Source organism: Caloenas nicobarica, chromosome 9 (assembly GCF_036013445.1).
Source record: "Caloenas nicobarica isolate bCalNic1 chromosome 9, bCalNic1.hap1, whole genome shotgun sequence".
NCBI classification, from domain to species: Eukaryota; Metazoa; Chordata; class Aves; order Columbiformes; family Columbidae; genus Caloenas; species Caloenas nicobarica.
The window spans coordinates 5,911,582-5,926,047 of NC_088253.1; the positions used below are offsets into that span (position 1 = coordinate 5,911,582).

Consider the following 14,466-nt stretch of genomic DNA (forward strand, 5'->3'; position numbering starts at 1 on the left):
AAAGGAATGTGTTTAGTAACATATTGCACACACAAAAAAGGATACTTTTTGCCTTAGGTTTTCTTCGAGCTATTCAGAGCTAAAATCAGGACAAAATAGTGCTAGATTACATTTTCGACTTTGCCTGCACAGTGCAGTACTTAGACTTGAGATTTAAGAGCATGTTGGAAATACAGCCTACTTAATGCAAGAACAAAACTTCCTAGTATGTTCATATGTTTATGTTGCAGAAGAAAATACAATCCATCTGTTGGAAAAATCCTCACTGAATATCATATCTTAGTAATAAATATGAAGAGAAATCAAGGTGTTGGGTTTGTTTGGTTGGTTGGTTTTTGTTGTTTGGGGGTTTTTTTGTTTGTTTCCTTGTTTTTAATCCAAACCTGAGTAATAGCCTTACAAACAAATAGCTTTAGGAACCTGAGGCAAATTATCCACGTTAATGTTGGAGTCACTGAGAACAGTTAACACGATGTAACCAAATGTCAACTGGAATATTTTGCAGTAACTTACCGAAGAGGTCTGTGTTTAATGAATAGATGAATGCTTGGTTTCTAAGTTTTCAACTTCAGATGGTGAAGATTAAGTGCTAAGGGTGTTACTGTAAACGTTTAAGTGAGATGAACATCACTGATTTTCTAATTTTACCACGTGGTTTATTTCAGAAGAAAACAAGCACCAGTTACATAGCTCTCCTGCAAGTCAGTAAACAGTCACACAAAAAAAACTCAATGCAATTTGCTTCTTTGTTTATGTGCAGGATATTTAGTTTGGTTTGCAAAGTATTAGTAGAATAATAAGAACCTCCTGCCAGAATACCACAACTAAATTTCTAAAAAGCCACTCAGTTAATCTCAGTGTTGAATCTAGCTGTTTCAAATTATTGTAATGTATAATAACAGTCTTACTGACAATATAGATGCACAGAGCCAAAAAAAGCTAGAAATGGGGGCCAAAACGATGAACTAAGCACCAGCCCAAACGACAACAGACATCTTGCCATTAAGTGAAGAATGGAGGGGTTTAGGAACGCAGCTGTCTGTGGTCTGCACAGAGTTCCAGAGGAATGAAGGACTGGCAGGACTGCGAGGACTGGCAAAGTCTGGAGGAGAACAACTACTGGAGACGGTGCGTCCTAAAATGGAGTCAACCCTCGGTTCATGCTGGAATTCAGAGACTTCTGTGGTCAGAATATATTCATTCCATTGGCCTCATAATGTACATCAACAAATTAATATTGTATGGATGTCATTTCAAAGCCTACTGAAGACGAAGAGCCATTATTGAAGCCATTAGAGCACAGATGGTTCAAACTATATGCAGATATTCATACTTGCATTTTTGCATTATAGCTGGGTTTTTTTTTCTGTTGAACTGTAATGAATTGTCTCATAATCTATTCCATCTTCTTGCCATTAGCAGGCTTTGAATGTTCACAAATAGGAGCAAAGAACTCATTTTCCAGAGCTTTAATCACACAAAGAGGGAATGCCTAATTCTCTAAATGAAATGGTCTGTGATCACTGAAGCAGAGATTTAATATATCACGGCAAATTAGGTAGATTTTAATAAATTACTTATCTCTCTGAATACTTTACATATGCTTATGAAGAAACATAGCCTGTTTGCAAACAGTGGAAATCCACAGCCTATAAAATCCTTTGAAGAAAACGACAAATAAAAAAGTAAATTAAAAAATGAAATGTATTATATCCTTGTTCTCAAGAGACAATCCGTTTGCAGCATTGATTCACAGCTCCACTAAAAATATCAATTAAATCCTTCACTGACATTGGTTAAAAACTGGAAAATTAACTTTCCGAGCTAGACGCTGGTTATTCAGATACAACAATTTGCTGTATATGTTTCATCTAAGTTCTGAAAGTGACAAAAAACAAATGAAAACACAGTCGCCTGTCCCTAGAGCGCAAACTAGGTGAAACAAAATCTGATACCGTATGGCTCCTTTTTGTGTTTTGACAGATGTTGGCTGAAAGTAAACCTTTTACTGTACAGAAAAATGATTGTGCCTGCCCTCCCCCTACCTCAAATCATGATAATCATAAACAGCTGATTAGAATGTTAGGAGAAGGGTTAAAGTTATTTAAAAAAAGGTTGCAGTAATTTAATAAGTCCTGCAACTAGTCTCATTTTTTATATTTAATTGATAGGAACTGCATGCATCAAAGAAAACACATACTGAGATTTAATGTGCATAAAATGGATATTAGCATTTTAAAGAGGCAGATTAACACATTAATCCAAGTAATTTTCATATATTGCTTTTAATAAAATCTTCACAGTATAAAATTCTTAATGAGGCTAATCACAGGCATTCCATTTAGTGGGGTGATTAGGGATAACATAAAAGTATTTTTAATCAGTTTTCTAAGGCGTACGGTTTTTTATTAAAAATTAAAAATTTGACTTGCATTTTTATTACTGTTTTATGTAGGAAAAAGTCTTGAAAATGCAAATAAAGCACATCATTCAATCATGTAGGTATTAATTATTTAGAAGATGTTGTCCATTGTGGAGAGATTCTTAGCCTTAGGGGGAAAATATCAAAACAAACAGACTGAAAAGTATACAAAACTTTACAACTACAAATCAAGCATCCTTTTCCTATTAATTATACATTAAATATACCATAAGAATTACACATATCTCATCTTGAAGCGCTATCAAGCATGTATTTACAGTGAGAGAAGGAACTTCTGTGGGCGAACTTCCCTTTCATGCCTCTGAGTCATCCTCCCGCTCCTTGTCGACGGAGCGCAGCACGTGGAGAGCTTCCACTGTGACTTGGAGCTTCCCAATTACCGCACTATCATCCTGAGCATCGAAAACTAGAAAGAAAACAGCAGAAAAACAGCGTTAGCGATTTCACTTAAGGTTTAGGTTTTGTTCTGATCATTTTCCTCAGCGTTTGGACAGATTAAAAGGCACCTGGCATATGCTAACAAAAGAGAAAAGTAAATAAATAAACAAGAAATCTTCTAGTTCAGGCACTCAGCCTACTGGAAACTGAGCACTATAAGAACTGGAATGTACATCAATAAAAGTATTACAGTTGGAATTAACTTCGAAAGAAACTATCTGCAGGATAATTGCCTATATAAATTAATTATTTTTCACAACACATAAGTATAGATGTTCCAAACTCTATTAAAGACACATACGCATACTTATTAATACTTCAAAGTAAACAATATACCGATTAATGCACTTTCTACACTGCGTGTCCGACTGGTCCAAATCGGCCTGGACAGTTACTAGTATTTCAATAGTAAATTTTTTTTTCCAGTTGGTGCAATGCAAAATTATTTCAATTCTAGGCTTCTGTATGTCGTAAAATAGTGAAGTGCAGACTTCAGGGGACATTATTCTTTTTACTTATAAGAACAGCAGGATAACCATAATTAATGACACCAAAAGATAACACTAATTCTGTTTTCTCAGTTTGAATATCGTCATATTATCTCTGAGACATTTTGTTGTGTGTCTTGTCTATACACTTTTTTATCCAGCCTCTCGCTTAGCCATTCCCTTAATTACTTCAATTTTCACGTAGGCCACTGGCACACAAGCAGCAATGAAAGGAACAAGATACAAAAGAGACACACGCTTGCAGTCCTCAAACAGAATGAAATTTGTAGTATCTCACTTAAGAATTATCAGATCTTCATATGGTAGGTTCAATATTATTTAGGAATTGTTTATTGTGTCGTTAAGTCTGTGTCCAGATCTGAAGAACAGATGCTTTTACAATGACTTCAAAGAAAATATACTGATATATTCTACTTTTGCCATGGTATGACATGCATTAATGTAAAATAATTTCAATTCTCTGAAAGTTCTAAATTTTCAGAAAATATGGATATGGATGCAATAAAAAAATCTAAACTGTACAGCATCTTCAAGGAAGTGGAGAAGTGTGGACAGGAATAAAAGTATTTATATCTATTACTGTCACTTTCATAGATAAAATGTACATAAAGTAAAAATTACTTCAAATGTCGTATGATTAGGGGAAGAAATACTCCTCGCAGCATTGAAGCAATTGTCATTACATAGTAACGATTACCTTTTGACAGAACAACAGCTAGTAACAATAAACAGTCCTTCCTGTCATAATGTAATAATTATCACGATGACAACTAAGAGTTTTAAGAGTTTTTTGAAAGGTGACTTTCATGGGTATGAAATCATATTTATATCACTAACAGATCTTACCAAACGGGAATTATGACACTAGGAATTATGGCCATAGACTCCCGAACAAAAATAATTTTCCAGTGAGAAACTGTGAAATACCTTTTTGGAGATGTGCAACTACTTGGAGAAAAATTACTGGTGGAGAAAGGATTAAGTGGTTCAGCCACAGTAAGAAGCGCATCAAATTTGTATATTATTTGTCCAGGCTATGGAAATGTGATGATTCTTAGAATTTTCCTTATCGTATTCCTGGAACTTTGATGCATACTTTGAGTATTTTAGCTACAGCATGGATGCAAATCATGCATGATAACGGAAATGGATAAGAAAGCCCATTTCTTTCCCTCACTTCTCAGCTCCCCGCCACTCAGGGTAAGGTAATCAGACACAGCAGAAGAAGCAACGTCACATTAGCTCGGCATCCTTACAGGGCTAAATAGAATTCTCGCTGTTGTGCCTAGCAAGCGCGGGCACACTGTGTCCAGTAACCAAGCAGGTTCACTTACCTTTACCGGAGAGTAACTATTTCATAGCAGATTCACTCTCGCTTCTTCACTGATCTTTACCACGATGGGGAAGGAGGATGGCGAGGAACAGGTAAGGACAAAAAAATGCGCCACTGATAACCACTACTACCATGGGGAACAGGGAAGTCTACACAAGGAGAAAGTTTTCCTTCACCATCTATGAAAGGACCGAGAACCTTCTTGAGTCTTATTGATGTTATAAAAATGCTGCCGTAAGAGCAAGGAAATGGAAGATTCCACCGCTCCTGCTCATGCTGCCTTTCCCTCATGAGCCCGATCACGGGCTGTGACAGAAGGATGCTACTCTCAACTGGTACCTAACAAAGCCAGCAATCTCTCCTATCATCTCACATACAGGTTTCATAGGGAGGACACAAGCTTGGGGTGCTCTTGGGGATATAACATAACTTCAAACAAGACATGGACATTAGCGATACAAAATTACAGACATAAATTTTAATAACAAAATATCTATTTATAGTCTTACTAGAATGAAGCATGTTGTACAAACTAAAGAATTATATTAAGTGGACACGTCCTGAAAGTTCTTGGGTTTTATAAACTAATTACTTTAAGTGGGGAATGCTGTTTGGTTTGGATTGTTTTTAAACAGATTTGAAGGGATAACAATAGTACACAGATCTTAAAGGCTTTTGCCATTAATTAATATTAAATAATGTATTGTTGAAACAATGTCAAACAATTACTTGCACAGTAAAGCTTGCAGAACAAAGCAGAAATTCAACAAATAATTTTTAGGTTACAAAAGGTTACAAGACAGTAATCTCTGAAACTTACCATCAATATCTTGCTCAATGACATCTCTTTGCTTCTGGAATATGTCCCTCAAACTGACATAAGCAAAACCAATATCTTCACATTCAAGATCCTGTTCATCTTCTGGGGGATCACTGACCACTGTAAATCGTAGGCTGAGCATTAAAAAAAAAGATATTTTACCATCTAAAAGGGTGGAAAATTAACGTAAACAGAAAATAAGGCAAAACCCATGCTCTGTTTTACCAGTTAAGCATAAACCAAAACTCTTTATCATATTCAACGTTTTCCATAACAAGAATAGCCCGAGACCCTTTCTTCTAAATCAGGAAGGACAGAGAGGTTGTAACCACAGTTCTTAAGACTTACGGATCTTCTTCATTTTTCTCCCCCCTCCCCACCACCCTGTGGCACAATTCTTGTTCATAGGCCAGTGGCAGGCAACATAATCTAAGGATTAAAGACTTTTTCACATTTGAAAATGCTAAGTTTGTTTAGTTCAGCTGCTGAACGAACTCTTCAAATCACTTCATTTCTTTTGATTTACCTTCAATTGGTAAAAATTAAGATTGTATCTATGTACTTTGAAGCTTTTATAGGTAAACTCATTTATATAAAATATCTCAAAACAGCTGGGGTGTATATATATATATTTTTTTTACTTTCTTGACTATACCATACAAATTGTTTGATGTGAAGAAATAAAAACAATTCTTAAGCAATAATATCACAAGCAATAAAATCACAGAACTGTTTTGGTTGGAAAAGACCTTTAAGATCATCAAGTCCAACCATTAAGCTAGCACTGCCAAGTCCACCTCTAAACCATGTTCCCAAGAACCTCATCCACACAGGGAAGGTTTAGATTGAATATAGTTATGTTTTGTTGTTTAAAACCTTTAAATACCATAAACTTCTTCTAAAAGTTCGATCACTTTAATTTAGTCAGGCCACATAAGATCCATGTATGATTATTTCAGCTTTGATGTGGAACATACTTATGAAGTAAAACTTTTCAGTTGCCCCCAGTTCTGGTGCTTTATTTGCATAGTAGTCTTGGAACATATTAATTGGATTCCTGGCTGGCTGGACTAAACTAAACTGAACATGTGCCCCAGGAGAACCTGTCCCATTGCAACAGATATTCAGTCAATAGGATCAACTAGTACTCTGGATTCTCCAAATCATCCTAAAAATCTATGTACAGTGAATATCAGACCATTAGCAACAACTGCTTCACAGTAGAGATTCTCTGTTCTGCACCACTCGATAATTTAGTTCTGGCCTTAGTAAATTTTAAGCGGTGTATTTTCTTGGCTTCACAGTGAGTGGTGTGGGAGATGTGAGATAAATGAGCAAGACAAACCATATCAAACGCTTTCCTGATATCAGAAATACTAGCCACATTCAATGAAGCAAGTATTTCCAAACACCAACCGTAAAATATTTAGCTGGAAGTTATTGAGAATTTTCACAGCTCATTTAGATAATTGAAGAGCATATTCTAGCCAAGAACACATTCCACAAAAAGAACAGGAACTTCAGGGCAGTTCTCTCCAAACAGTATCTTTCTAATGTTGTCTTGTGTACTCATTATTTGAAATTGGACCTTACACAGAAATTTGTCCTGTGCTTGTTCTCTCTGAGCAATACATCTCGTCTTTCATCTTCATTAATCTGTTGCTGGTTTACACATAAGAAAACTACCCCTGAGTACAGCCTGGATACAAAGGCCTTTGGGTGTTTACTGTGCTGTCTAAACGCAGGCTGTTTGTCCATCCCAGACATCCAAGCCCAAGAACTATACAAAATATTTGCATTTCTTCTGTGAACTTAAATTACTCATTGCATCCAAGTATGGCTTTTCTTTTAAGCACATAATTCCAGTATTGTGCTGGAGCTGACTCGAGTTAGTGGCTTGTGCTGGGGCCAAAAACACAGAGACGACAAAATGACAGGAATTCAGAGCTAAGTGCTCTTTGGTATGACTTAGCAATATTGTTTAAACTGTGAATACTTGTGAGCTTTACAGCCTAAAAATGTTACAATAAGCATAATTCCAAATGAGTAAGAATCAAGTTGTGTAAAATCCAAGTCTACATGAAAGGGTATCTTAGACAAAACATAATAAAACCTTTCTAAAAGATGTTAAACATAGCAACAACTGCAGTATGTTTTTATAAGTCTATTTTTGTGCTTGGCCCTTACTAACAAATATTTATTGTAGAAAATATATACATAAACATTTGTCTGTAACTAAAACCGGACACCTACTGAAAATATGCTGCTAAAAAAAAAAAATCTCTGGAGGCAAAAAAGGAAAAATATCACAGCTATTTCCAAGAGCGGGTGGCTTGATTGAGTGTAATGGATCTAACTTAAGATTGTGGCACAGAGTTAAGCAGCAGCAAAACTGCCAAACTCAATCAAAAAGAAATAAATACTTGGATGTGCAAGATAAATAACTTATAAAACTGCTGGGTATTGGGAACAGATCTGTTTTGTTGTGATTCAGTGTCAATGTTTAACAAAATTAACAGGAGAAACAAGTTTAGCAGCTAAGACACTGACAGAAGAGATTAGTGCTGCATTAATTTTTATCACTTAAGGGTACCAACTACTACTAAAATTTTCATTAAAGCATGAACTAAAAGCAGGCCTAGTAACACCTGGGACAATTCCTTACAGCCAAAGCAAAGAGTTGCTCTTACTGGTCCTCCTTGTGGTTCAAATCATATGCAAGTGTTTGACATGAATACAGCAAGCTGTTCAGAACAAAAGAACTGCACCTCTAACACCTCACGGTTCCAACATGCCTAAAGGATCCTAATATTGGATTAAATCTTTGCTGCTAATCAGGAAGGAGGAGCTTGAACTCTGGGTCCCATGACAATACTCCAACCAGTAGACTGCAAGAATGGTACCACAATCAGTTGGACTTCTGTATTTATTAAAATATTTCAAGTGCTTTACGTGTAGAAAATATTTAAATATTACATTCAATATGCTTTAACTTGTTTTCTTCATTTGCCAAAAATGGCAAGTGTTTCGTTTTCAGGTTGAACTGGCTAAAAAGACACAGTTTACCTTGCCTTGGAACATACTGCATGTGAATAGAGTCCTTGCGCTGCTTCAGCACAGAGCACGCAATGTGCAGCTGGTGTCCCGTCTTACCTTAATGCTGCCCTAAGAAACTTTGATGGAAGCTGAAATATCAAATTCCCACTAGGATCTCTTACATAAAGCTATATATAGTGTTCCTCTCCTGTATCTCTCTGTAGGAACCTAGACTTTCTCTCTAGCTCATTTCCACATTTCTGTAACACGAGGTATCAGTGCTCACCCCTTGCAGGAATCCCATGGCTGCTGACAGAATAAGAAGAAATCTTCACATCCTGTTCAAAGTACTATGTGGGAAGATATTTGCTAGCCACTGCAGGAGAGACTAGAGAACTAAATGAAACTTGCCTGGTAATCACGGGCCAAAAGGAAAGAAAAAGATAACGATTGCCTTAAGCTGAAAATGTGCTTTAAAATGAAGCAGAAGAACCTGGACAAATATTTATTGTTGTTATGAGAAGATTTAAAGGTCTTATCACCAGCAGAGAATTTAGAGTGCTTGGACAAAGCTGTCATGTAGGCAGATTTGATTCTAACTCTTTATTCCAGAGATCAGTCATTTTTAAGCAACAAGGAGAAAACTTCATGTGGTAATTTAGCATATTAATGTGAAGCTAACACCATATACGTGCTCTATATTCCCACAACATGGACGCACAGGTTTTGTTACTTTGGAGAACAACGACTTCATACAGTCAATTTCTCAAAGTAACAATCATTTCCTACCATGAAACGATGCACCTGTCAGGAATCTCCTGCATAAACCTGTTCATTCTTGTTATCCCAGCAGGGTGACTGTTAGAAGAATGGATTCCTCCATTCATCACATCTGTCGCTTTTGACACTTGTCAGAAGAGCATATACTCTACCACAGGTCTGCAAGCGCTGCAGGTACTACCTGGCATGAGAAATCAGGTACATTTCTCTATATAACCCAAATTTCTACACTCTTAAAATGCTGAAAGGCAACACGGGAACACAAACAGGTTGAAAAATAAAAGCTAACTACGACACAGTAAGTTAGACAGACAGACAGAAATGCCTCCTGTTATTAACTGATTTAAAGACTCGAACATAAGTAAATAACTCTGGGGTTCAGATAATAAAATAATAATTTTTTTTTTTTCTCCAAAGTTCTACAAATGTTAGTAAACATAGCCTCCTACCATAAATAAGGAATGTAATTTGAATCCCTATTATACAGAAAAAGAAACAAAAAGACTACCCATGTAACAAGACAGCTCTAAGAAGCAGCAAGTGTTCTGACAAAATTTCTATATTAACAATAGAGACATTGTCTGTCTGAAAACACAGACAAAGATGCTTGTCAAAAGAGAAGAGCTATCCTTGGGGTGTGCAACAACTACTCACCTAAACAGGATTTCAAACAGCCTTCTAGTCTCCTACTACTTCATGCTTGTATATTTTAGTTTTTACACCATTCTATTTAGCAGCATATTTTCTTGCTTTTCTTAAATACTGAACATTCTTGCATTTTCTGCCATTAAAGCCATCTATCCAAATGCGGAAGCAAACCCAACATTTCTAATAAGCACAGTGATTCCGTATCAAGAAACGAAATTGAAAGAAGAGAAAAATCAACTCTTTTTGAAATCTTATCTTTTAATGAACAGCAAACCCCACTCCCAATAAATTTTAGATTGGATATTAGGAAAAATTTCTTCCCAGAAAAGGTTGTCAACCCCGAGAACAGGCTGCCCAGGGCAGTGGTGGCGTCAGCATCCCTGGAGGGGCTGAACAGACGTGGAGATGAGGTTCTCAGGGACAAGGGTTAGTGGTGGACTTGGCAGTGTGACCTTAAAGGTCTTTTCCAACCTAAATGACTCTATGAAATAAATACACTTTCCCATATAAATGCCATGTCAATCTACATTTATTTCTTTGTAAGTAGAGTATAAAGCTGTGAAATGCATTTTCAGGGCCAAGTTTGCTCCTGTTTCAACTATAGGATTAGGCTATAGTTGCAACTTTGGCTTAGCAGTAATTTTATGTATTATATTAATATCTCTTTTAACACCTGAGAATGTTTATCTTTTTTAAGGTACATTCATTGAAGTGGCTCTCCTTTAGGAAGACAAAAATAGCACATGATGTATCTATTTATTTACATTCCAATATGAACCAAATCATTATGAGTATCATTTCTAATAGCATTTACTGTGACAGGGAGAAAGTTCACCTGAGAACTTAATACATCACTTAATATACATAATACACTATCCATCCTATAACCTGGCATAGCACAAACACCAATAAAGTGTCAGGCTAAACCATGTGCAGGCAATTTTCAATGATATTTATATCCTTGATAATTTGGTTTCCTGAGCTTTAAAGCATCAGTTTAGTTCAGGTCCTATTTCAGCTGAAAAAGCTCTGATATTAGTTTGTAAGGCTGGTGATAGAAAACACGTGTTGAAGATATAACTAGGCCAGGTTTAAAACGCAAAGAGCTGAAAACATTTGGTGTAGAGGCAGAATCTTTCCATAAATTTTGTTTCTTGGTGGTCCTCTTGCTAAGATAAAGTGGGGAACTGGACTAGTGATGAACTCCCTGCCTTGCTATTTAGTCAATGCATAAGTGAAATTTCCCCTCAGACCAGACACACCAGTAAATGCAGAAAACAACCTACCTAGTAACACAGAGGACAGTACCATGGTAGCATATGTAAAAGATGGATAATGCTTCTGTGGCAGGGCAAAAGCTTGCAGCTGCTATTTTACCTTTTTTTTAACCTTAGGTTTGTTAAATATCTAGTATAGATATCTAAGTATTTATGGGTGAAATTGCAGTCCACACACTAGTTATTTTCCTTTGCTGAATTACCCCTCAGGAAAAAAAATAATTTCTTCTCCTCAGTATTATTACATTTTTAGTAAAACACGTTACCTGCTTTCCCAACTATACGGTAAAATAAGTCTTTCTGCTTGCTTATTAAGACTCTTTTTTTTTTTTAAATTAAATCTCCAAAACTAAGAATGTTTTGGTATGATATTTCCATCCCAACAAGTAATCATTTCATGGTGTTCCTTGTTCCATTCCAGTAAAACCTGTTTTCTGGCCAAGACATGAAACTCAGCTTTAGAAGGGAAATGGAACGGAGATCAATCTCTCTCTTATTGCAGGGTGAATCTGTGACTTGTGAACAATTATGTATTTAAAAGATTTTAAAGTTACTCCTACACTTCAAATACTATCAGCAGCTATTCTATGTTTCTGCAAATTAAGTGAATCTTTACATTAATAATTGCTCCATTTTAATGAAGGTTGACCTTCAAGAGGAAACAGAATCAAAGGATGTCATTCATTCTCTCAAAGCAATGAACATGCTATCTCAATCAAAAAAACTGAATAAGAACAAATTTATTATCATGAGCTTGGACAGCCATAATTTCTACTCTTTCTCACATGTATACATGTAATATCTGCCTGCTACATCAATATATAGATAAGTTTTTGGAATTCTAGGGCCAAGGAACACTTTCTGAAGCTTTTACACTCCTTTTAGTACTCTGAATTCAGAAAGCAACAGATATATTACTCTACCATCAGGTACATATATGCTGTTCAAATACATTATTGATAGAATGCTGATAGAATCTTCCTTTTGCAAAATGAGGCTGTTAAAAAAAATAAAACCAATACACAGCACTAAAATAACATTAAGAGAGGCTGCAATATTCCACGCCACACGAACCTATCCAGGGAAGAAATGCGGATCAACCGCCACATCACAATGTAGGTATCATTCCTAGCTAAAGCAAGATTTTTCTCTAATGAGTTAGTTCTGTATTAATTTCTCAGGGATACCTTCTCAAACTCAAACAACAAGACAAACCATAAATATTATTTACAAAGACCTTCTATAGAGTTTTTCAGCACTAATATGTACCTGCCACTACGCAGATCTGGCTTTAGAAGCATAGACTTGAGATACTCTCTTCTTGCACGATTATTTGCCTTATCCACATGTATCACTGCAAAACAAACAGGAATTAGTATCATTAGTTATCAATTGTTTGACAAGAAAGTGCATGAGGAACCAAGAAAACTAACCATTTCTTCCCCTTGTCTTTCCTAGGGAAAAGCAACGAAGTTAGAATCAAATTGGAAAGGCCACATGATCTGCTGGTGTCACCGGCAGGTTCATGTGCACACTGTTACAAAAGATCCGAGCAGCAACTACACAGCCAACACAGCTGTCACCTGCTGTTAGCAGCAAAAGCACTCAGGATTTTAAAAGCCAGTGGTCTTTATTGCTTTGTATTTGAAGAGATTTACTGCATTTTCTTCCACCGAGGAAGCCAGTGATAATGATAATGTATGGCAGAGTGCTCGTCCTTTTTGACAGCCTCAGTAATTTAATCCTCCTCTCCTGCCACAATATTTCAGTAAGAGAAACATCTAGACCAATGGACTGGAGAAAATCCATGGCCTGGGGAGCGTGTGAGAGTGCTCTGAAAGCCCTTTATTGGTTTAATTTCAAATATAAACACAAGGAGCAGCTTTTAATTTTTGTACGATTAATATGACCCACAGTGAAAAATAACCTCAGTTTGGAAATAAACAATAAATGGAGAAACAGAGTTTTAGGAAGTTCTTTCAGAAGTTTTTGGGCATCTTATATTAAGAAAGCAGCTTCTTTCTTGCAAATGGTATCAGCCTACAAGTATCAGTAAACCACTGTGAAATATTATAAAAATTAAGGATGCAAACGCTGAAAAACAGTGTTAAAGGAATTACCTTTTTTTTTTTTAAAAAGAAATGCACCTGAAAAAATTTTGCTAGGACAGTATTAGAATGACTATTACCCTCCGAGAAACAAACATAGCTCTAAGGAACATTTTTCATTTGTTTTTGAGGGAAGGAGGAGGAGCTAGAAATTTGTCTGTCTTTAAATTCCACCATCTTTAATATTCACGTGCCTCACTCCCTTCTGGTTACTCCACCAGTGTACTCAAAAACGCTCTTTTTCACTCTCCATGTCACATTAAGTTTTCCTTTTCCTACGTACTGACAGAATCTTTCACATATTTTGTAATCTCTTCTACTATCTCAAACTTATTTGTATAAACAGAAATTACAAATTCTACCAAGGAGCGGAGAGTATCAGAATACAGGAGTACACAAGAGCGATAAGAAGGCTCAAATTCACAGAATCCCAGAATGTCAGGGATTGGAAGGGACCTCTAAAGCTCATCCAGTCCAATCCCCCCGCCGGAGCAGGAACACCCAGATGAGGTTACACAGGAAGGTGTCCAGGCGGGTGGGAAAGTCTGCAGAGAAGGAGACTCCACAACCTCTCTGTGCAGCCTGGTCCAGTGTTACCCTCACTGAGAAGTTTCTCCTCATATTCAAGTGGAACCTCCTGTGTTCCAGTTTGCACCCATTGCCCCTTGTCTTACCATTGGTTGTCATCATTGAGGGGCACCTCTCTACCAAAGCCCTTCTAGGAAGCCCACTTTTCCAGAGCTACCAGTTCTCTGGTTTTCTCCAAAGCTGCTCCTCAGCTCTTACCTGGCCAGCAGAATAACTATTAGAAATTCCTGTCTTTAAGAAATCGGTGAGTACATTTGGTATCTGAATCATTCAGCCAAAGGAATCCACAATTTACCACCTTTTATCTCTACTAACAGAAAGCAAAACGTTGGTGCTCCGTCTTGGAATTCTTAGTTTCCACCCACAACACTCCTCCTTTCTCAGCCAGGTTACAAGACGCTGTTCCTGTCAGCTGCTCTGCTTTTGGGCATGTGGACGACTTTGCACATGTGCTGCTCTCATGGCCAAGTGCTCCTGGGGCCACTG

General features: G+C 36.8%; 1 protein-coding gene across 6 annotated transcripts in view; it reads right to left on the reverse strand.

Annotated features, from left to right (window-relative positions):
- Positions 1-2,292: 2,292 nt before the first annotated feature.
- The window catches only part of RPGRIP1L (RPGRIP1 like), a 71,050-nt gene continuing 58,876 nt past the window's right edge, over positions 2,293-14,466 (reverse strand). For 4 of the 6 annotated variants that reach the window (XM_065640714.1, XM_065640715.1, XM_065640716.1 and 1 more), the window contains exons 25-27: positions 12,554-12,638; positions 5,544-5,677; positions 2,293-2,849 (exon numbers count right to left, since the gene is read on the reverse strand). In XM_065640714.1, the coding sequence (XP_065496786.1) occupies positions 2,737-2,849; positions 5,544-5,677; positions 12,554-12,638 (332 nt within the window). In that variant the 3' untranslated portion in view covers positions 2,293-2,736. Of the gene's footprint in view, positions 2,850-5,543; positions 5,678-12,553; positions 12,639-14,466 lie in introns of those variants that run through there. The other 2 variants (XM_065640719.1, XM_065640718.1) reach the window with 2 other exon arrangements.